Source organism: Equus caballus, chromosome 9, assembly GCF_041296265.1.
Source record: "Equus caballus isolate H_3958 breed thoroughbred chromosome 9, TB-T2T, whole genome shotgun sequence".
In the NCBI taxonomy this organism is placed as follows: Eukaryota; Metazoa; Chordata; class Mammalia; order Perissodactyla; family Equidae; genus Equus; species Equus caballus.
In genome coordinates, this window is record NC_091692.1 from 78,855,686 (window position 1) to 78,880,341 (window position 24,656).

Genomic DNA, 24,656 nt, shown 5'->3' on the forward strand with positions numbered 1-24,656 from the left:
TTCTGGATCCAGGATAGCAATTAAATATGAAGACATCACAAATCCTCTAGACAAATAAGGGGGAGGGAAATTCTCTGTATTCTAGGCCAGGAGGTGGGCCATCACGTACCAGAGAGTTGCATCAGCTGTCACCCACAACAAAGTTGGTTTCCCAACTTTGAATTTTCTCAGTTTCACAGGCCAGCACCACAACTGGTGAGCAGGAAATGGACTTGAGCCCTTAATTTAGGATTTAAACCATCCACCAGTTTACAAGGCCTCAGTTGAAACATTCTGTTTCAATGGCTATGGGGTCATTTACTCACTCACTCAGCATGCTTGTCACTGAGCATCTAAGCTCAAGGGAGACGACCCATAACTAAATAAAAGACCCGGGACGACTCAGTCTACAGTTGAGGGGAAGCTGAGTAGATAGACGAAATAATTACACAATATCAGTGCTGACAGAGATATGTACAAAGCCAGCTAAGGGGCAGGGAGGCAGATATCAAGTGAGAAATACAGCTGTGGTGGAAAGGAGAACGCATTATCCCCAACTTCCCTACTCTCTTTCTCCCCCATGTAACACCAAAGAACCACAAAAACGTACAAAATGATGCTACCTATGCTATTCACATTCAATAATTAGGGGATTGTGGACATCAGATCCCAAGAGAGAAGTCTTTAAGATGCCGCACACGCAAGGGAAACTGTTTATAAATGCCAAGTTGTTTCCACACCACTCCAGAAAAACTCCCAGAAATGGAGGCAGAAAAACCACTTCAGCAACCCTCCACCCAGAGCAACCTGGAATCCAGACCGACCGGCCAAACCCCTGGCAGCACAACTGAACTTCTGCATCAACTTCCCAGCCCGTGGCACAGCTCCCCAGTCATCACCCCAGTTTCCTGTCGGAAAGGAGGGAAGTCTAGAAGAGTGGTCGGAGTTTCAGCATTCAAACATTGTCACCCCTCTCTGGTCCCTTTAGGATTCAACCCTTTTAGCTGAGTTGCCCAGGCTTCAGAGGAGAAAATGGTGCCAAAGCAGAAAACTATCAGAGTTGCGATTACTCAGTGAGCTCACTTGGTAACGTGGACATCTACCTTAATTTCCAGTTCCACTTCCCAGCCCCTACACTGCACTTGGATTATCCGCAGATCAAAATGAGGGAACGTGCACTTAGCAAGAGACCGGCGCTCGGCACAGAGGAGCTCGAGACACCCTGCTCGCCTAGCCTTTTCATACACCCTGCTGGATCAAAGCCTGTAACGACTGTAGGTGGGGTCAAGTTGCCCCCAGGTGGGTAAAAGTTGTCAAAACTCCATGCCACCTCCCACCCCCAGCCCCCTGGGGTGTGAGGACACTTGGGTGAGGGTGAGGGTGCGGCGGGAGGGCGAGTGGGTGTGTGCGCGCCCAGCGCAGCCCGCGCGGCGTTAACCCCTTACCTTCCAGCAGCACTTCCTTGCCCGCGCGCTTTAACGCCTGCACCGCCTCGTCGTGGGTGGCGTCCCGCAGGTCGGCCCCGTTCACCGACAGGATGGCGTCCCCCACGTACAGGGCTTGGGTCTGATCCGCCGCCAGCCCCTTGAAGATCTTGCTGATGAGGATGGGCATCTTGTTCTCCTTGCCCCCCTTGATGCTGATGCCCAGCCCGCCCAGCTCCTGCTTCAGCACCTTCACGCCACGCTTCTGGTTCGAGATGGCCTCGGGCACCTGCTCGGGCAGGTCGGTAAAGGCGGTGCGGACCCCGGCGGGCGAGTCCGGGGGCTGCGCGCCGCCCGCGCCCGGGTGCCCGCTGCCGGCGCCCCTGCAGAACGAGCCATTGGTGGCGGTCCCGATGCCGTTGTACGCCGCAGAGCCCTCCTCGCAGCTCAGAACCAGGGCGCCCTCGCTCAAGTTCACCAGAACTTTGTGCCAGCGATCCCGCACCAAAACTTCCAGCAGCCCGCTCCGCTGCGCTCGGCCGCCTCCCGCGCCGGCCGGCCCCGCCGCCGCCGCCGCCGCCGCTACCGCCATCTTTCCGGCATTCTTAAAATGCCATGTGATTGCAAAAGCGGGGAAAAGTGGGGAAGGGTTGCGGGGGGAGGACGCGGGGCCTGGGGGAGCGAGGAGCGCGCGCCCCGCGGGGACGAGGCAGGACGCGAGACTCCACTCCGGGAGTTGCAGACGCACTCGGCGCGAGTTGGCAGCCGCAGCCAAGCTGGTTCCCCCTCGCCTGATCCTGGGCGGGGTGGAGCAACCTAAAAGAAGAAGGAGAGACAGAAACAGGGGAGGGAAGAAAAAAAAAGCCAGCTGCCCGTTGCAAAACCCCAAACCAAGGGGAGCCGCGGAACAGCTAACCGCCGGAGAGAGTCGGTAGGAGGAGGCACGCTCGCGGGGAAGGGCGGGGACCCACCACCCGGCGGCCGCTCACCTGTTCCAGCCGCCGCAGCCTCGGCGGTCGCACGCTCACGCCGCCTCCCTCCTCGGAGCGCGCGGCGCCTTAGGGACAGCTTCCCAGAGCCTTCTCGCCACTCCGCCCCAGCCTTCTCTTCTCGACTCTCCCTTTCCCGCGGACGCTCACACCGCACCTTTGCCTGGTCTATGTGTGCTGCCTTGGCCCCCTCGCTGGATGCTCCTAAGCCCCCATCCCTTTCATACCATCCATTGAATTGTCCCTCAGTCTTAACCCCCCGTTGTATCTGGATCCAGATCTCCTTACTCTGGCTTCCTCACCAAGGCTTGGCTTCTCCTGCTGAGTTCTTACTTGTCTCTCCTTTCCGCAAGGACTCAGGTAAACTCAAACGGAGGCTCTGGGTTCTCTGAGAGTCAAGAGGCAAGGCTGTCCCAAGAACCCGAAATGAAACGTCAGGCTAATCCCAGCCCCCGACACTTCCTTTCTTTAAATGCAGGACATCTTTCTGTGGGGTCTCTGGAGAGGTGTCTCTGCCGGTTGGGCTTTTCAGCAGGTCACTGCCTGCCCCAGAGCCCAGGGGTAAATCTGCTTCCAGCTCTAACACTTTGTATGCTCCTTGTGCCGCCCCAAATGCTTCTTGGGACTTTCTCTTTCTTCCCAAGATCCAGTGTAGGAAGTCCACCATTTAAGAGCTCACTTGCAATGCATTGTACCTCCGAAGTCCCTTTACAGGTTACTTATTGGGAGCTCAAGCTGCATTTTTCCAGAGGAAAGATATTATAATTATTGGTTACCTTCCCAGGCCAATCTGGAAATGCCCACATAACCTATGTCATAGCTGAACCTCCCAGGGTCCTCCTGGTCCTTGAACCTCTCAAGTTCTCTTCCAGCGCTGAGCAGGTCTCATGGATCTCTTGAAGTGTTTCGCCCTTCTCCTTCACCTCCCCTTTCCAGCTCTCTCCAACAACGAAACAAAACGAGACTCACAACTCTCGCAACTGCTAAAGGCAAACTCAGTCCAGCAAGGTGTCAGGAGGAAAGAAATCTCCTTGAACATATTCCCACTGATGTGTGTCTTCACTGAAGTTTCTCTAACCCTTCCAGAATGACTCACACTTTTAATTGAGAATGTTTAAAACTCAGACAAATCCCTAAAGGGTGGCTGCTGTTCCCAGGAGGTCACAGAATAAAATGAAAACACTTGGACATATTTTTTTTGAGGAGGGGAAGTCAATGCAGCCAGGCCAGTGGGAACCCTTGGATTAAAGCTTGGAGTGCCTCCTTTCCTATATTTTTAGACCACCAGTCTTACAAAAGCTCTTTATTCTTTCATGTAAAGCTGGCACCCGTGGCAGGGACAGCAGCCACTGTGGGCAAGATCAGACCAGGAGCTGATACACTGTTGGGTGGGTAAACCCTCTGCCCTCTGCTTTAGAGACTGAGGACTCAGGCGCGTTGCTCTTCAGGAGAATCAGAGCCTGCGTGTCTGCATTCTAACCCAAGGACAGTAAGGCGGAGAGAGGCACCAGAATGCCAGTGAGATGATTTGAAAATCAAAACAGTTCTGCCCCTGGACCGAAATCCTCCATTTGCACTATGCCTGTATCTTGCTTCTGTGGTCCAGCAAAGTGGGAGGCCCAGGCATAACTAGAAGTAGTTTATCGATTTGCCATAAAACATTGCAGGCTCTGGGATGGGAATTTCTCAGAATCTCTATGATAAGCACATTTTTTCTGTGTAAGCAAACCCACATAAGAAGGAGTAGGTTGCTTGTTGAAAATGACATTGGAAGGGGGGGAGACAAATATTTAAGATCATTAGGCCTCAGGCATGCACACTGGCCAGAGATGGCTTTGCCAATGGAATTATAGTAAAGCCCCTATTCCAAGTGTTTTATATATATTGACTTAATTCTTCCAGCAATTCTTGGGGATACTTACTTTTATCATCAGTCCCATTTCACAGGTGAAATAATAGAGATACAGGTTTAATAACTTGCACAGGTCATGTAGCTAGTAAATGGCAGAGTCAGGATTTGAAGCCAGTTTTGATGAGTTTGGACTCTTAACGATCGTCCTGCACTCTCCTGAGAATGCTCGGAGCCTGTAAGCTATCACGTTCATCTTGCACTGAGGCCAGTCTTTCCATTGGGAGGGAAGCTCTGGCGGTTAAGACCCTTCCTCCAGGCTGCATATGGAAAAGCAGAGCCAGCCCTGGTCTCTGGCCTCTCCTTTCCAAGGTTAGAGAACTCCCCCTCCCCTAATGGACATTTTTTTTCTTTAGACACGTTAATATGTTAAAACTGCTGACTGTGCGGTCTTGCTGGCCTGGAAGTCCTACCTTATCCCTCTGACAGCTCTGCATATCTGGCCTCCGATGAGTAATACTGACTCTCAAAGGTAAACCTTACCTACCTCATTTCTTAGTTCTCAGTGGGACTGAGACTACTGCAGTGTAGCCGCAGAACCCTTACAATTAGGACAGATCATAGGCTCCTAGGTCTCCCCTTTTAAAGAACTGTCACTGGAAAGGACCAAAGAGACTTCCAGCTTCCTCATTTTATTAGTGTGGCACCTAAAGCTCAGCATAGAGCAGTGATGGACCCAATGGCACACAGTAAGTTTGGGACAAAGCCTCAACTGGGTCATTATGACTACCAGTCCAATTTCAGTATTCTAACCACTGCACTCGAAGGTCCCGTCTTTTTTTAATTTTTATTTTTTAAGCAGATTTCTTTTGCTTAGCTGTGTCTCCTGTTGTGCTTCCTCTTTCTGTCCTAAACTTTTGACTTCCGTTTCCTATCCAGCCAAAGCTGGAATCCTCCGTGTGTTCCCCTTTCCTGTGGGAGGTGCATTTCCTACAGAGGTTTGGGTGGACTTAGAATTGCAAGAGCTGATCACACAATTCTCCGCTCCACAGAGCTGAGCATATGTGAGTGAGCAGCAGCCTGTGGCAGAAGGGGCAGTGTCCATCCATTCATTCCGCAGTTTTGTTGTGCCCCTACCATGTCCCAGGGCACTGTTCTAGGTGCTAGGATACGGGAGCAGACAGACTGGCAAAGATGTGCTCTGTGAGGCTTCCATTGTAGTGGATGGTAGGGTGGAGAAAGACTGCAAACATAAGATACTTGCGTGGAGAAGTAAATTCTAGGAAGAAAATAAAGCAGAGTTATAGGGTCAAGAGTGACTTAGGGCAAGGGACATCTGGAGGCAGTGGCTGTTAAGGAAAGTCTTTGGGAGAAGGTGACATTTGGGCTGGGACATGGATGATAAGAAGATGAGAGTCTTGCAAAGATCTAGGGAAGAGGGTTCCAGGGAGAAGGGAGAGCCCTTGCAAAGCACCTGAGACAGAACTAACCTGTCTGGTTCAAGGGACCAAAAGGAGGTCAGCATGGCCCATGGCAGGAAGAGAGAGTTGGGAGGGGAGATCAGAGAGATAGGCTGGACCAAAACGCAAGATAGGGCCGTGGAGGATTACAACACAGGCCATTCTCCTTGTCCCCTTTGGGCTTCAACAACCACACATTTTGGATTGTCAGGGACAGTCTTGTTTCAAATATTACTTCCTATTACCTACTGATTAAACTTCTACTGGTTTGAACCCATGCTCCAATATTCAGATTTGGAAAATGTGATGATTGTACTTTTGGTACTGTTTCCTAAAGAGTAGGTTGAACATCTTTAGGGGGATTATTCAATATACAGGATGGAGAGCAGATACAAGGGGAATAGTGAAGAAGAGAAAAGTGGAGAGCTCTTTGATATCTGGGGGAAAATGGGAGAACAGAAGGAGAGAGGAGCAGGAGAGGTGCTTGAAATTCACAACCCCTAAGATAAGGAATACCCACGTAAATATCTATTGACTAAACACTTACTAAGTACCTTCTCTTCTAAGGAACTGAGGAAGGTACTGGAGGTAGGCTGACCCAAAGATGCAAAGATAATTAAGACAGGAAGACAGATTGTACACAAAGAGTACATGGGGGGAATGCCATGGCTGCAGTGCTGAGTGTGAATGGGTGGAAGCAGCCAGCCTCTGATTCCAAATCATAATACTGGGTTAGTGATTCTTATTGGAAAGATGAAGCCCTAAGACAGAGGGATGGCACAGGAAGAGAGGCTGAGCAAGTTCTGTCTTCTCTGGTGTGCCCCAGTTGGCTAACAGGTGCATTATCAATTTTAAATGTGTTTGCAGACACCACCTGGCATTTGCCTGGGTGGATCCTTGATAAACTAGATAGACCACCATCCAGACTGTCAGCCAGCCAGTGATTCAGGTGAGAGTTATTTGATTGCTCACTGAGTTTAGAATGTTGTAGTGGGGACTTTTCCCAGGAGCAGGAGTAGCCCAGGGCAGAATTTAAAGTGCTTAGATGGTTATCTTCCACCTTCTCTTATGGAGTTCCTCTTCTTTTACTTCCCTTTCATAACTGCTGTTGCTGAAACAAGGCTTATACCAGTCATTTGGGATCTATAATATAAATTTAAGTCACTTTTCTTAAGGGATTTTACATTTGATCCTTTTTTGCAATGGCAGTTTAGAGCCCATATTAAAGACATGTTGAACAAAATGGCTCTTTGAAATCCTAGTAGGCAAGATATCCCACTCCACACTAGTAACTTCAGCAAGTTGGCTTACGTAGGCATAGATGTCCTGGTGTGATGGTGAAGAAGAATAGGAAATCAATTTCTTCCATACGCATCTTCAAAATATGGCCGAAAGAAAATGAAAAGTCAAGGATGATACTTGAAAAATGTTGAAAGCAGAATCGACGGGGTCTGGCACTCGATTTGGATGTGGGAAGCAAAGGAAAAGATTGATTACAGGGAGAGAAATTCGTAACTATTTGCTCACTTTTGAATGGCTTCTATGCATGGTTAAACTAGAACTATACAAAAATAACCCCAATTAATTGCAAAACTTGGAAGCCCAGAGGCAGAAGACACATTTACAGGCAAATGGTTCCTGCCCTACTTCTAGAATAAAAATTTAAGCCCTCTGAGGCATCGCAAGACACTGTATTTACATGCAGTGTCCACTGGCCTGGCATTGATGCCTGCAAGCTGTGGTTTGCCTGGTGAAGAGGTGAAGAAAACAAGAATAAGCAAAAGGCAGAGCCTGGAGACAATCCCAGGCAGCTGCCTCCTTTTCGCTTTTCCGTGGGTGTCAATATTTTGCACTTCGGGGGCAGAGGACTGTGGTGGAAGTAAGAGGGCAGGAGTTCTCCCAGGACCACGCTGGAATGGAACAGCCAGCTTCAGGAGCAGCCAGAATGACCGGTGGAGAAAATAGCAGGGAAAATACTAGCAGAAGTACTTCCAGGAGAAAACAAATCGTCGCAGGCTGGCTAGAATTTCATTTTTCATATATTTCTGTTCAGTATCAGTTTTCTCAGGGCAGGGGCTATGTTTCAGATTTCATAGCTATTATAGCCTTAAAGTGCTTCAAGGTAATGCCTAGCAGTTGTTCTCAAACTTAGGAGGGAATTAGAACCACCTGGGGAGCATGTTAAAAAAGCATCGAATTCAATAATCCCTTCAACATTTATTCGCAGACTTCTGAAATGTAGTTTCTTCCATATATACTTCCTTCTGTTGCTGTTGATTTTAATTTCACTATGATATAAATTCCTATTTACTGTGCTATGACCCATTACTATTATTATTCTCTTTTCTGCTCAGATATGCCAAATGTGAGCCTCTTCAAGCTGACTCCTGTGTTCTTTTGACAAGTCTCCATTATCATTAAGCATTTTTTTCTTTCTGACATAACAAGTTATTCCAGGATCAACTTATATTTTATCTACCTAACCCCATAATCAGTCATTCCTTAAGGAGCGCTGGTTCCTTTTAGTGTGAAATGTTATTTAAAAACCAAGATCTGACGACTAGATGTGCTTATTTCTACTATGGTAGTAGATAGAGTTCATACTCATACCCCCAATTCAAATCTGACATCATAGATTCTTTCTTATTTTTCCTTATTCCATATTTGTTTGTTTGTTTTTTGAGGAAGATTGGCCCTGAGCTAACATCTGTGCCAGTCTTTCTCTATTTTATATGTGGGACGCCTGCCACAGCATGGCTCAATAAGCGGTACAGAGGTCTGTGCCCGGAATCTGAACTGGCGAACCCCAGGCTGTCCAAATGGAGCGTGTGAACTTAACTGCTATGCCACCAGGCTGGCTCCTCCTTATTCCATATTTTATCACCCAATGTATGAGAAATCTGGTTTTCAAAAATGTCAAGGTATTTATTTATTTTGCCATGTCCTACAATATAGAAAGAGATTGTTTCAGAATTACTATTACTATTCCAGTAGCAATACCAACAGCAAACCTACTTAGTAAGTTCAAAATTTTTTGCAGTTCGTTTTGTCCTTAGAATGTGTTCCAATAAAGGTACACAGAGTATAATATAAATGCTCGATCTAATCTACCACCTAGAAATCTAGGTATGGGAAAGCAGGCAGATCCAGATGGAGGGGCATTCTAGAAAACATGTGGCCTGAACTCCCTGAAAATATCAAGTCATGAGAGACAAAAAACAATTTTCTAAACAAAAGGAAGTGAAAGAGACATGAAAATCAAATAAAATGCAAGATTTTGGATTAGATCGTCAAAGAAAAACTACAAGGACTTTTTTTGGTAGTAATTAAAGACATTTAAATATAGACTGTGTATTTGATAACATAATAGCATCAATATTAATTAAATTCCTTGGGTGCAATAATGGTGTTATGGTTGTAGACATCTTTGTTCCTAAAAGATATGCGTTGATATGTTCAGGGGTGAAATGATGCCCATAACTGACTTTCAAATGGAGAGAGAGAGGAATTATCAAGCAAACGTGGCAACCTATGAACTGACTTTCAAATGGAGTCTGACTTTTCAAATATTTTTTCTCAAGCAAGAGAAAAAAAGATCTATGAAGCAAATTAACAATAAGTGCATCTAGTGAAAGGTAGATAGGGTTCATTGTATGATTTTTTTCAACTTTTTTGTAGGTTTAATACTTATTTTGAAACTATAGTTGGGGATAATAATGCTGAAACCTAAGCCCCACTCCAAAAGATCCTGATGAGTCTGGTCTTGGGTAGGGTCTGGAAGTGTACATTTTATCAAGTGGGTTCTGGTGTAAATAAGACAGCATTGTCAGAAAGGCTGAGCAGAAACCTGTCATTTTCCAGAGTGGAAACCCAACACCAAAGGCTCCCTAAGGTCACACATCCTTGGAGGCAAAGTCAGGACTAAAATGTCTTTCTCCTAAGAAACAGTGGCTCTAGATCGGTTAAACCCGACAAGATAGTGGGTAATCAATAAATATTTAATAATTGCTGGATAATCCCAAATGCTATGGTAGAGAAAGAAAAGGGAACTGATTAAGTGCTCCCTGATTCTGACCCAGGCACTTTCAGATACCTTCACTGTTGTAATCGTTCCGAGAAACTAAGGTTTAGATGGATAATCCATTTTTTATGTGTGAAGAAACTGAGGCTGAGAAGTTGAGCAACTGTGAAGTCCAGCTGCTTAGACTTACATCCCAGCTCCCTAACTTACGAGCTCTGTGACACCAGGGAAATCATTCAACTCTTTTAAGCTTCAATTTGCTCACTAAAATATGTGTTTAACAATTACTTTCGTTTCATAGGATTATTGTATGGATTAAATAGAATAGTCCGTGTTAGGCACTTGACACAAAGCCCACACTGAGTGAAAAAAAGTGATCAAGAAATGTTAACTAGTCTTACTAGGTTTGAGATGACAGAAGTGGTAAGCGGTAAACATTTTAGTTGAGGTATATAGATTTAAGATGAGCAGAAAAAGAATCTTCTCTATATGTAGTTGAATATAATGGTATACAGCTTATAAATTCATTTTAAGTTCTCTTGCTATTTCTTTCCTCTCTTCCTCTTTGCCTTCCACCCTCCCTCCTAAAACCAACTGAAATTTTAACTATGCCTTAGGACAGCAAGAACTATGTATAGGATACTGAAGATTCATCGTCAAGTGGAAGGGTTGGAAAACTCTGGCCCCTGGTCTAGCTCTTTGTTTTTCTAAATAAGTTTTATTGGAACACAGCAACATACATTTGTCTACATCTTGTCTATGGCTGCTCTCATACTGCAATGGCAGGCAAAGCGGGCAATCTAACAGAGACTGTAGAACCCTCTGATCCTTGAGCCCTTTGCCTGTAGAGATGGTCAAAAATATAAAAATATTTCTAACCTGGCTCTTTACAGAAAAAGAATGATTCCTGGTCTAGTGTATTGAAATGCTGGGAAAAGGACTGGAGCAACTATAAAACCAGGGGAAAACTAGAAGTCAAGTTACGAGGCACTAGTCTGGCTAATAGTAAGCATTTCAGTTCACGGTAGCTATCATTATTATATATAAAGGAAACAAGAAAGAGAAATCGAACCAACATTTGAAAGTGCTCACAAAGGGCCAGTTTATATTTTCTCATGCAATATTCACATCAACTCTGTGAAGCAGAATTCATCCCAGTTTTATAAATGGAGACTTGGAACACAGAGAAATAAAGAAACCCACTCAGGATCACATCAATTTGGAGTGGAAGGATTGGAATTCAGACTTAAATTTGACAAACTCCACATCATGTCCCCTTTCCTCTGGGTCACCCTGCCACCTTCGCCACATTTTAGGCCCCATTTGATTGAAAGTCAGATTTTACATCTGTGGTCCTCTGAGTGAGGGCCTTTAAAATCATTTTTAAAGAGAAGCCCCCAAGAGGATCAACCTCTCTTCCAATGAGTGAGTCTTTGGCAGCCCTAACATTGCTATGTTTTAAACTCTGTCCCACAGGCTATCTGAAAGATTAAAACACTGTGACTGCTCCTCTCAATGCCACCAACACCAATACCCCCACATAAAAAACAGCTTTAGATTACAGTCAGAGCGAAGAAGCCCAATTTTTGCACGAATGCAAAACCAATTTATTAGCATTTATTTTCTTTCCAGAAAGTCAAGCAACTGAAAAATTTGTTTTGGGATTGTTGGGGATTTCTTTCTTTTTTTTTTTTTTGTTAAGAGAGAATTTTGTTTTGCCCGATAGAATCTACTTAGAGTGAACTTAGATTCTTTCGCAAAAAGCCCATTATAATCAATGAGTCCTGAAATTCTCTCAAGGCTAAAATTTTTGTGGAAGAGAGAAGCTTGCGACAGTAGGAGAATGATGATGGTGATGATGATTATCCATTTTCTTGAAATATTCTGCCCTCTAGTTTTCTGTTTTCCAAATTTCGATAGAGACATAAGTATAGAAGAAAGATTTCTCTATTATGAGAAGAACAATACACGTACTATGATAAATGGCTCCAGTGTTGGGTAATAATCAGTGGTGAGAAATATGAAAACCTGAAGAACACTAACTTCCTGTAAGAGGCCAGCAGTGTCCCTCAATGGCCAGTGATTGTTGCCTTCTCGGAAAGCATAGGGACCAGATCTTCTGATTTTCCAAGACAATTGAGAAATCTACTTTTCAATTATTTTTTAAATTTGGCTCAACCTGTTAGAACCGCTACTATCAAAAAGACAAGAGCTAACAAGAGCTGGCGCGGATGTGGAGAAAAGGCAACTCTTGTGCACTGTTGATGGGAATGTAAATTGGTATAGCCACTCTGGAACACAGAATGGAGGTTCCTCTAAACCTTAAAATAGAACAATCGTATGATCCAGAAATCCTACTTCTGAGTATATGTCTAAAGGAAATGAAATCACTATCCTGAAAAGATATCAGCACTCCCACGTTCATTGTAGTATTATTCACAATAGCTAAGACATGGAAACAACTGAAGTGTAGATGGGTGAATGGATAAAGAGATGTTGTATATATATACCAGAGTATTATTCAGCCATAAAAAAGGAGGAAATCTTGCCATTTGTGACAACATAGATGGACCTCAAGAGCATTGTGCTAAGTGAAATAAGTCAGACAGAGAAAGACAAACACTATTATCTCACTCATATGTGGAATCTAAAAACACTGAACTCATAGAAACAGAGAGTAGATTGGTGGTCCTGGGGTGAGGGGAATAGGTGAAGGTGGTCAAAGATGGACAAACTTTCAGATATAAGATGAATAAATTCTGGGGATCTAATGCACAGCATGGTGACTATAGTTAACAATATTGTATTGTGTACTTGAAAGTTGCTAAGAGAGTAGATCTTAAAAGTTCTCACCATAAAAAAAAGATAAGTACATAAAGTAATGGATGTGTTAACTAATCATATTGTGGTAATCATTTCGCAATATATACACATATCAAATGATCGTGTTGAACACAAACTTATACAATGTTATATGTCAATTATGTCACAATAAGGCTGGAAAGAAACTTTGGCTCTAATTTGTGTAAAATATCATTTGGCCCCACAAATAAAATAAAAGGCAAGCAAACCAAAGACTCATTTAGGCTGAATTTGGACTTTGGGTCATGACGTCATACTTCCCACTGTAAGTAACTGAACTGAAGGTCTGGATTTCTCTCTCAGTCTCTGGGAAGTTTGTATATGGTAAGTCTGTTCTTAGCGCTCTGATACAATCTCGTGTTCTCATAGAATGAAACCTCTGATCTCCAAGGACTACCCAGCCCTGCTCAATAAATGTAATGCTACAGGGGAGGTTTTTTGGCAGCCAGCCAACTGGCCTTCCTTTGGCTTCATGTATGCTCCTTCAACCTATACCCGTTCCCAAACTGGTGACAGAAATAAGATGGTAGATATTTTGCTTTCTACTATATGGTTCAACAAGAGACTAGATGCCTTTATATTAGGTTCTTGCAAAAAAGACACAGAACAGCTATCAGAGAGTAATTTTCCATCTCTTTCCAAACTTCCAGTTGTCAAGAGAAAAACACTTCCACAAACTTGGTGCAAAAACAAACGAAAAGAAACCCAACCAACATGATCCAAAAAGCACTGAAAATGGGACTTGTATAGAGAGAGGAAATTTGGGTTTATTTGAACCTATAGGAGTTCTGGAATTTTCTGCACTTTATATTCTCTGTGAACGTGGTCAACCCAGAGAACATTTCTGGGTAAGTACCCGGACTCTGCTCCCTGTAAATGCCCCTAACATTTTAGAAATTAGCTTTAGCCACTACAGGCTTAACTCAGGTACAGAGTTTATGGAGCAAGCAGATCTAGTCCTGAGCAGCCTTGGGAAGTACAGTCTGACCCTCTGTCATCCAGGGACGGATCAGATTATGAAGACATTTCAAGGCTACAAACTAACAATGCTCAGAGACTGGGTAGTTTCCAGGAGAAACCGTTCGCCTCTTTCTTCCTTTCCTAAGTAATCACAAGAAGTCTAATTTACCCAACCATTCTCAGGGGTCTTTCATTTTTATATTATATTACCGTCTGAAAATGTTTTCATATGGATGATGGCAATTGAGTCTCAAAACGTCCTAGAAAGGTAGGCAGGTCAGATATTGTTAAGCATCATTTTCTGAGGAGGGCACAAAAGCTTAGCAAGGTTATATGACTTTACCAAGGTTACTATAATTCAGGGTTTCTGAGTCAAGCTTAAGCATTTTTTCTTCAGTATCCAGAGAATCATCACTCTATACAATACCGTGCCAATTCTGTTGAGGCCATCAGCTTTTACACCTGACGCATGTGTCCCTCTCACCTTTGATCTCAATGTTATGTAAATATTCCAATAATTTCAGAAACAATTCTTGACTAATCCGTAAACAGACTGTGCTAGATGCTTTTATGGGATTAAAAAACACAGGATTTGGTTTCTGATCTGAAGGGATGGACAATTTGGATTTTAAAGAAAAGAATTACATGAAACTATACCCAAAAATAGAGGTAAAATTAAGAATAATAGGTCTCATAGCATGAGTCAAGAACAGAGCTAAGTACTTTGCATATATTATCTGATTTAATCCTTGGAGCAACTCTCCAAGGCAATTGTGATTATCCATCTGACAGTAGAGGAAACTATTAAGTAACCTGCCCAAGGTCATAGCTGGCTAACGCCAGAGCTAGGATTCAACTGCACTTCTGCCAGACGCCCAAGTCCTGGAGAGTTTCACTATGCCATTCTGACTCCCTAAACATACACAGGAGCCCATTGTGGTAGGGGCTGAACACTTCAACGCCCAGGAAAATGTGGACGGTGGGCATCCCCAGAGAAAGGGAGGGCCAGGGAAGGGTGTGTGAGTTGGGACTTGAAAAAAATGGTGAGCGTGGACTGGTGCAGAGCCAGTGGTGGTGAGGAGGACACAGGTGGGTTGGAAAAGCACGAGTAATAGATGGGTGATTGGTTAGAACTGTGTGATGCAAAGTCAATCTCAGAGATCAGATGGCTTACCTGGCTGGAGAGCTGTAGGTTAGCACGGCGTGTTCTTGGAGCTGGATTTATAACTGTGCTTCTTTGTTCTGAAGGGGAATTTGTTGCTTTCACCAATTGCCCTAGCTTCCTGGGTTCAGGTACTCTCTGGAGTGAATGAAAAGCAAGATTTTGCAACATCTGTAGGAGAAGAAGGAAGGGGCTCTCCTGAATAAGAAAGAGTGGGTTGAATTCACCTTTTCTTAGGGCATCATAAAGGAGAGTTTGAAAGGCCGGTGGAGGGTGTTATGCACACTTGTTTCACAACAGAGGGCTTTTTGCACAAGTTCTTGAAAGAGTGATTCAAATTTTGTACCTATCAAAACCGTGGCCTACAGATGTGTTTTACTTGATCTGCATATTTTGGTTAGCTGGAATGTGATTTTCTGGACTCTGCTTTCTCTATTATTTCCTCTGTCTTCCAAAGCTTCCATTGGTGCTGGGATGTGATGCCAGGAGCAGCAGAAAATGTACTAGCCAGAGCCAACCTTTTGAGTTATAGATGAATCCAGACTGGGGAGGCTTTATTTCCTAGAGGACTCTGCCCCTCTCAGCCATTCCCAAAGGGATTCAATTCTGATATAGGATGACAGTAGGATGGTAGAATTGTTGGGCTTTCTGCATACTCCTCACTAAAGAGTAACGGTTTCTCACGAGGAAAGGTGATACTGTTGGAGACCTTGGACCTCTGGGTGAGGACTCACGCCAACTTAGAGAGGCCTAGGGTTAGATAACCTTCCCTCTGTCTCATGGAAGATACGTGACCTAAGAAGAGCTAGAGTTTTGCATTCTGTCACCTCGCTCTCCTGGATGGGTGTGTCCAAATCTGCCTGCCGGATCCCCTCTCCAGTCTACTTAGCACAGGGCGTTAGGAGCCAAGACACTCAGGCCAAGATGCCAACTGAATGGCTGACATCAGAAATCAGGACTGAATTACAACAAGGGTCCTTATGTGAGGTAGCCCAAGGCACAGAAAGCCGGAGTCCTCAAGGAAATGGCAAGATTCAAATACTGGGAGGACATAAACAAAAAACATCCCATAAAAAAACAAATAAAACATGATAAATTTCCAAAAAGCTTCTCAGCCTCATTCACAGTAAAAATTAAAATAATAAAGCACCGTTTTTCGTCTCTCAGGTTGGCAAAGATCTAAGAAGTTTGATAATATCCAATCTCAAAGATAGTGTGGGGAGATAGAACTCGAATTCCCTATAAATGGACTGCACATTAAAACAAACCTCTTGGAGAACTTTTCAGCACTATCTATGATGCATATACACTTTGGCCCAGCTCTTCTATTTTTGGGAAATTTTCTGACAGATATACTCACACAGGTGCAGAAAGGTACCAGGCAAGGAACTCCATTGCAGCATTTTTTATAATAGTGAAAAACCGGAAACCATTTAGATGTCCATGAATAGGGAACATCATGCAGACATTTTTAAAGATGTCAAAATAATATTAACTCAAAAGGGACAAACTTCCAGTTATAAGACAAATAAGTCCTGGGGATGTAATGTACAGCCTCGTGACCATAGTTAACAATGCTATGTTGTGTATTTGAAAATTGGTAAAAGAGGAGATCTTGAAAGTCCTCATCACATGCAAACACACAAATTGTGACCATGTGTGATGATGGACGTTAACTAAACTTATTGTGCCAATCATTTCACAATATATACGTATATCAAATCATTATGTTGCATACCTAAAACTAATGCGATGTTATATGGGAATTATATCTCAGTTAAAAAAAACTAAGTCAAAAGAAGCAAATAATAGATTAGTAGGTACAGTATGAGCTTTTTTGTATGAAACAACAAAAAGCAAAATGATGTATGTATCCATATACGTCTCTCTTTCTCTCTGCATGTATCTATGTATACTTCTCCAGGCATGGACATGTCTGAAAGGATGCGCGCAACAGCTAATAATGATTGCCACTGGGAATGTGAGTGAGAAGACCAATGAGATAAGGGGGCTTTTTGTTTTACTTTGTTGACTTATGTACAACTTGAATGTTTTCAGTAGTGAACAATTTATTTCTCTTATAATTAAAACAATATTTTAAATGAACTTATAAATGAGAAAAGCAGTAATTCTTTACTAGGAAGATCAAGTGCTATCGACATCAAGTTCAAAGCATCAAAGATACTAATGATAATAATAATAATAACACATACTTAGCACTTCTTTGTGCTCGCCACTGTTTATGCACGTTGCATACATTAACTCATTTAAGCCTTATAATGATCCTATGAAGTAACTACAGTGGTCCCCCCTTATCCACGGTTTTACTTTGCGAGGTTTCAGTTATCCGTGGTCAACTATGGTCTGAAAATATTAAATGGAAAATTCCAGAAACAAACAATTCTTAAGTTTTAAATTTTGCGCCCTTCTGAGTAGGTTCATGAAATCTCACTCTGTCCTGCTCCATCTGCCGGGTCGTTGTTTACGCCTTTGTCAAGCGTATCCACCCTGTATACGTTAACGGATCATTAGTCGCATAGTAGCCATCTTGGTTGTCAAACAGACTGTCATGGTATCACAGTGCTCATGTTCATGTAACCCTTATTTTATTTAATAATGCCCCTGAAGCACAAGAATTGCTATGTTGGCAATTTGGATATGCCAAAAAGAAGCTGTAAAGTGCTTTCCCTTAAGTGAAAAGGTGAAATTTCTCCACTTAATAGGGAAAGAGAAAAATCTTATGCTGGGATCCCTAAGAACTTTTATTCCAGTGTATTGTTAAAATTGCTCTATTTTATTGTAGTTATTGTTAATTTCTTCCTGTGCCTAATTTATAAATTAAACTTTATCATAGGTATAACATATAGGAAAAATCATAGTATATATTGGGTTCCACATTATCCATGGTTTCAGGCATCCACTGGGGGTCTTGGAACATACCCTTGTGGATAAGGGGGCACTACTATACTATTCGTACCACAATTTCAGTGATGAGGAACCGAGGCATAAGGAGGTCAACTTACTCTAGGACACACAGCTGGTAGGTGGTTGAGCAGGTATGGGTGAGGGAAGTCTTGAGTTTTTACCCTTGACCTCTGTCTTACCCTGTGTACCTAGCTAAGATGGGAGACCCTTGAGTTCAGAACTGAGCTGAGGACTGATCTGAAACTGACAAGTAGGAGGCAGGAAATTGTTGTAACAGTCTTGGATGTGCCCCCGATCTCCTTTACCGGCCACTGGGTACCTGGTGGTATACAAGTTGAACAGCTTCAAAAAGCCAGAGAGACAATATTTCTGCTCATGCAAGTTTGGCTAACTTGATTGTTGTATCAATTAGAGTTAGGGGGAGCTGTGTATAATAGGAACCCAACAAAGTGATTGCTTTAATAAGATAAAGATTTATTTTTTGCCTTTGTACAAGAATTTCAGAAATAGTCCAGGGCTAATTTGGTGGCTGTATGAAATTAGGGACCAAAGATCCTTCCAGCTCTCCAACCACCATCCCTTGTGTGTGGCCTTCATAGTCACAGTCAAGACGGCTGTTGGAGCTTCAGCCATAGCATCTTTATTTCAAGGAGAAAGAAACAATAAGAACAGACAACAGGGGTGCATACCTAAGTATGCTTCTTGAAAGATGCTAAACGGCAATTCTCCTCGTATATCATTGTTCAGAACATAGTCATTTATTCACACCTGGCTGTAAGAAAGCTGGGAAAATTAGTCTTTATTCTAGACAGTCGTTTGCCTGTATAACAATTTTGGGTTCTATTACTAAGGAAAAAAGGGAGAAAGGATATTAGGGTAGGCAAGCAGCAGTTCTGCCCCAAATGGTCCATTTCTGGGTGTCTGGAAAGGCAGAGTTCTCATCTTATAGTTTCAAAATACCAAAGGCCGTTCTGCCAATAACTTTGATCTGAGTAACTGAACAAGGGGCATTTTGGGGACACTGGGCACCTAAGGATGCAAGTAGGTAAGTGGATACTAAGCAGGCATAAAGGACTCTAAGAAGGCATGGAAGGGCTCGGAAAATAAGTTCTACCCTTTCACAATTATTACAAAAGTCAGACTTGAACTTGGATCAATTTTCTTTATTTGGGCCTTTCCTGTAAGAAGGCTTTCACACCACGCTGTCTATGAGAGAATCTTTAACTTCTCATCTTTGGAAAACAGAAGGAATGTCCTAGGTCTCATGCAACATCTCTGTGTAGTAAGAACTCAAGGGGCATTTTCTTTACTTATCAGTCTCCCCACCTGGACTTAGAAAGAAATGAATCTCTTAACTCAGAAGGATGTGCGGAGGAATAGCAAGGAAGAAATGAAATGGGCTGAAAGAACAAGGAGTAGAGTTCTGCCAAATATTTTGGAGTCACAGCAGGGCAGACAGACTGTAATGGGTTCTAATTGGCACCTGCATAAGCCATAACATTCTTACTTTCCGCTAAGTGGCACTCTGGAAAGGTGAGAAATTACTTTCTACCTTAGAAAACATGAAAGAAAATCCAGTAACTCACGCTTTAGTAAAAGCAAAATAAAACCAACAAAGCTCCCAGCCATCACAAAGGAGGAAAAAACTGCAAGCAAGAATCAGAGAGGAATTTAGGCATAAAAGGATTCAAAGCAGGAATTGGCAATCAATGGCCTGCAGGCCAAATCTGGCCCACCACCTGTTTGAATATGGCCTGTTTTTACATAGCTAAGAATTGCTTTTACATTTTTAAATGGTTGAAAAAAATAAGAAGAAGAATGTTTAGTGACACAGGAAAATTATATGAAATTCAAATTTCAGTGTCTGTAAATAAAATTTAATTGGAACACAGCCATGCCCATTGATTTATGCACGCTCTATGGCTGTTTTTGTGCTGTAACAGCTGAGCAGAGAGTAGTTGCAAAGTCCAAAATATTTCTTTATCCTTTTTTTTTTTTTTGAGGAAGATTAGCCCTGAGCTAACATCTGCTGCCAATCCTCCTCTTTTTGCTGAGGAAGACTGGCCCTGAGCTAACATCTGTGCCCATCTGCCTCTACTTTATACGTGGGACGCCTGCCACAGAATGGCTTGCCAAGTGGTGCCATGTCCGCACCTGGGATCCGAACCAGCAAACCCCAGGCCACCAAAGCGGAACGTGTGAACCTAACCGCTGTGCCACGGGCCTGGCCCTGCAAAATATTTCTTATTTGGCCCTTTCCAGAAAAAATTGCTGAATCCTGATTTAAAGTACCAAAAAATGCATGCCTCCATGCTCATCACTTACAACATGCATGAGCTCAAAAAAACTTACTTTTAAGTCTCAATTTCTTCTTGTTCAGATGGGAGTAATAATAACCCACTTCACAGATTGCCATGAGGATTAAATGAGATAATTCATGTAAAGTACTTACCTGGAACATGGCACATTGTCAATAATGGTAGTTGTTTTTATTATTTATTGTTTTAATGGCTAGATTTTAATTCTCATTTAAGACTCAGCTTGCTTCTTGAGCTTTCCTTGAGCCCCTCAAGGTAGATTAGGTGTCTTTATTCTGTGTTCTCATAATACCCAGTGCTTGTCTCAGTCACTACTTATCACATTTTACTGTAATGATGTTTATATGTCTGGCCCCTCCTATGAGCCATGAGTTTCTTCACTTATTGGTCTTTGTGTTCTCAATGGCCATCACAGTGAACATAGTACTGTTGGAGTTTTAGGGGCAGCTAGGTTGGCCGATGTTACTTCCTAATACTGAACTCCAGGATTAGACAAACCTACCCACTCGATCACGGGTCAGTTGGGCCAAGACAGGCCCCCTCCCACAGAAGCAGAGCTGGCTCAATAGCTCTTGTGGAATGCGGTTGTCCATGCCTTCTCCCAGACTCCTTAGATAGACAAATCCCCTCTCTCATGGGGAAGAGTGAGTAAGAGGGTGGGGAAGGAGGCCCGGAGTGTATCTCTAGGGGGCTACCTCTCTGGAAACATAAAGTGGAAGTGTACAATTTTCCCTTGTAGCAAGTGGCTGCTGCTTATACGAAAGCCAAATGAATGACTCCCACGTGATGGTGCTTTTGACACTTGTCACACTTGCCATGTGAAAACCAATAACGCCATTTAGGCAGTCACCTAAGCTATACAGTTGTATAGAAAATATTGAGAAGGGCTTCTTGTCCTCTAATATTTTCACAACATTTGTCGGCTCAAATGCCAGAGCTTTACCTAACAAATGAATATATGCATATGTGTGTGAACATACACACACACATATAAGTAAAAAAACTTTGATCCACACCGTGTGTACATATATATATATATATATATATATATATATACCTAATTTTCTTTCTTTTTTTTTTTTTTTTAAGGAAGATTAGCCCTGAGCTAACATCTGCCAATCCTCCTCTTTTTGCTGAAGCAGACTGGCCCTGAGCTAACATCGATGCCCATCTTCCCCACTTTATATGTGGGATGCCTACCACAGCATGGCTTGCCAAGCAGTGCCATGTCCACACCCGGGATCCAAACCAGCAAACCCCGGGCCACGGAAGCAGAACATGCGCACTTAACCGCTGCACCACCGGGCCGACCCCCCTAGTTTTCTTTTACTTTTTACATTAAAATTTTTTGCTTTCATGATATCTTTCAAAAAACAAATACAGGGAACCCTCTGGATTCTTGTGTTTAGTTCTCTTTAGTTTGATTCAACAAATTCGTATTGAAAACCCTACTGCTCTTTAAGTGCTGGGCTCTGACCAGGGCAAGTAGAATTAAGAGCAGAATGTGCCTTTTCTGAGTATGGCTCCTATCTACAGAGGGAGTTATTGTAGGGCAATAAGAGAAGCAAGGAAAGGAATAGAAGTGTTATATTAGAAGGAATGGCTAAATTTAGAAAAGATTTCACATACCAAGTGATATCTGAAAGGAGTTTTGAAGGAAGAATTAGGAGTGATAACATGGGGCAATGTGGGGAAGGACATTCCTTTAAAGAAACAGATTGTCAGCGACAAGAAAGAAGAAACAGCCAGGGCATTTCAATTCACTCACGCTGGGATGGCAGTAAACTCTAAGGGTGGTGGAGCTAGAGGAAGCAGGAGAGGTAGGCAGGGGTCTGTATGCCATTTCCATTCAACCCGTGTTTCTCCAGGTCTCATTCAGGACAGGGGTAAAACAGTTCAATTAAAATTAAAACTGAAATTCTCTACTCATGACACCCTCTTTCATTTCTGCAGGACCTCAGGTCTGTAAGCCAAACTCCTTCAAATTTTCTCAGAAGGTCTCACGAGAGATGGACCTGCTGTCATGTTCTGTCTCTCCGTCTTTCACGCTATGTCTTACGCACACTCAGGAGAATGCTACTTCCTTATTCACTGACCGTCTTGTGGCACTCGCAAGGCTGCAAAGCCATGAGGTACCCATTGATAAAGTGCTCCTCATTTTCCGCAGGCCACTCTAAGTCCCTTGAAGAAATGGGAAGACCGCCTAGTTCCCTGATCCAAGACCATACTTTCTCTTATGGTCTTATAGCCAAACTGCTTGTTCCTGAGGTTTAACAAAGATCCTATGAAACCTCTCCTTTACCTTTTACCTAGAGCCCCTTTTCTCGGGGCTCAGGCCAAGTGCATGGTGTTGGGTTGGATTTGAGACAGTTCCCTGTCCCTTCCGTTGCCTTTTTTCCCATAAGCACCTTCTCACACTCTTCCTCCTTAAACATGCTTGACCCCCAAAGAGAATCAATTCACATGGTTAGAATTACCAGTGTCCAGGTGACAGTTGAAACCAGGTGAGCACATTAAATCCTGCAAAGAATGTGTAGAGCTGACTGAGGCGAGGGTGGAGGATGAACCCTTGGGGAATACTGATGTTAAAGAGATGGGGGCTGTTAGGGAAAGAGGGTGGGCTGCGGAGGGAGCCTCCGTCCTCCTGGCTCCTAGTTCTACATTGAGGGACTTCAATTAGAGTTACAGGCCTGACCTCTCGCTGCTTTGTCAATTAGAGGGTAGAGGAGTGACTTAGCTGATTGGTGCATTTAGAAGGAAGAACTGAGCAAGGGAGGTTCAGTCATTCTTTCCTCTTCTGCTTTCACATCTGCCTCCTTACAGAGAGCATTCTGAAAATCGATAAAAAATGTCTGCCACAGGGTGTAGGCCTGTAAGTTTTCACCACTGCCTGTCACTGAGTGAGTGAATCTATATGATACCTACTCTGATATCAGTTTCCCTACATTAAACCCAGCATATATGGGGTTAAAACCAAAACACTCTTTCCCTGCTTACTCTCTGGCTTGCTGACTCCAGAATCCACTATCCTCCATGGAGACAGACACGGCCAAGGAGAAGCACCTGGATCATCTCCTCCCTGCAAAGAGATGCAGACTGGTGGGAAAGCTGCTGACCAGCAAGGTCAGGGCTCCCTCCTCTCTGCAAGTAGTCTCAAGGCCAAAGAGGCTGGTGGGAAAGCTCCGACCAGCAAGGCCATATGCTCCCCCTCCCCTACCTAAAATCCCAAATAAAAACCCTTCCTTTTAGCTTTTCGGGGAGTTTGGGATTTCAGCGTTAGCTGCCCTCTCTCCTTGTTCAGCGCTGTGCAATAAAAAAATTCCTACTTTCTTCCACTACACCCAGTGTCAGAGATTGGCTTGCTGTGCAACGGGTGAGTGAACTCACTTCAGGTTCGATATCAGATATACCCCTGAGTTTCAGTTTTAGAAAGTTCATTATTGCTGCACATATAAACTGCATTTCCAATGTAGCTTTTATCAATAAGTGAAGCTTGCATTTTTATCTCCATCTGCCTGACTTCCCTGCCTGTCTCCCAGTTGGTTCCAAAAGGGTATAGGAAAAGGGGGTATTATTTTTTGAGCTTTCACAAACATACTACAAGAGGAGGTGGAGTTCTCAGAAGATACTTAGAGTGAATGGCCAGAAGGATAGGAAGAAAAGCAGGAGAAGTTGTATGAGGTTTTCTAAATGGGATGAGAGCCTCAATAGCGGTCAACACCGCTCTACTCTTGGCCAAGAGTTCAAGTAAGATGAAGACTGAGAAAGTGCCCATTGGAATTAGCAAGTAGGAGAGTACTGGCAACCTTGGAAACAACCACTTCAAGGTTTGGTGCATTGGGTGGAAAACACCATAATGCAGTGGGTTAAAGAGGGAATAGAGGCAGCAGACTTTAATTCCTCTTATAAGAATCTTGGGGAAAAGAGGAGTGATTGGATAGTAGACAGAGGGAACTCAGATTTGCAAGATGATCTCTTGTTTATTTTAATGGAAAGGACATAAGCTTGCTTACACACAGAGGAAACAGAGTGAGGAGAGAGGTTGAAGATATGAGAGAAAGAGAGGGGATCATTGATGGAAGAAGCTTCACGAGGAAGCAAGAGGGATCCAATGCTAAATTGTATTATTATTCAAAATTGTTCACTCCTCTTCTCTGTAAGACAATTATATATCCCCATCCCACTAACTCTGGTCTTGGGCACCTGACATGCTTTGATCGGTAGAATGTGAGTGAACTTGACATACATCATCAGCTCTCTTGTTCTTCCCTTTACCTCAAAAAGCAATGTGTTCTATGGGGTCTGCTCTCTCAGTCTGCTTCCTGGAGTGAGAAGACTTGTGGAGTAAGAGCTGTAATCTCAGGTGAGCCGTAGTTGGTCAACTGATAACAAATAATGGAACTGAGAAGTACGCCTTTGATGTTGTAAGTCGCTGAGATTTTGGAGTTTGTTATTACAGCAAAGCTGACTAATATCCATCCCAAGTATAGTCAGAGGGACTTGTTTTTAAAAAGAAGGGAAAAAATCATTTCTTATACTGAAGAGGATCAAAGGAGGGAAGGGTGGTAATGGATACAGACCATTTTTTAGTGGATGAAGCAAAATTGAGTTCTATCAACCTGGGGACACGTTGAGGGCACCAGAGTCTCATCCACACTCTGTCTTATCTTTGCATTTATTTTTCTTTAAATGGAAGCTGATTTTGCA

General features: G+C 43.3%; 1 protein-coding gene and 1 long non-coding RNA gene across 5 annotated transcripts in view; one reads left to right on the forward strand and one right to left on the reverse strand.

Annotated features, from left to right (window-relative positions):
- The window catches only part of SNTB1 (syntrophin beta 1), a 228,302-nt gene extending 224,835 nt beyond the window's left edge, over positions 1-3,467 (reverse strand). Inside the window, exons 1-2 of one of the 4 annotated variants that reach the window (XM_005613396.4) lie at positions 2,393-3,467; positions 1,425-2,219 (exon numbers count right to left, since the gene is read on the reverse strand). In XM_005613396.4, the coding sequence (XP_005613453.4) occupies positions 1,425-1,995 (571 nt within the window). In that variant the 5' untranslated portion in view covers positions 1,996-2,219; positions 2,393-3,467. Of the gene's footprint in view, positions 1-1,424; positions 2,328-2,392 lie in introns of those variants that run through there. The other 3 variants (XM_023648905.2, XM_070221779.1, XM_023648908.2) reach the window with 3 other exon arrangements.
- On the forward strand, positions 2,203-16,809 carry LOC111775016 (uncharacterized). Its single transcript, XR_011421379.1, has 4 exons — positions 2,203-2,334; positions 4,658-4,773; positions 13,235-13,432; positions 16,631-16,809. It is a non-coding gene; the product is annotated as an uncharacterized lncRNA (long non-coding RNA).
- The last annotated feature ends 7,847 nt before the right edge of the window (positions 16,810-24,656 follow it).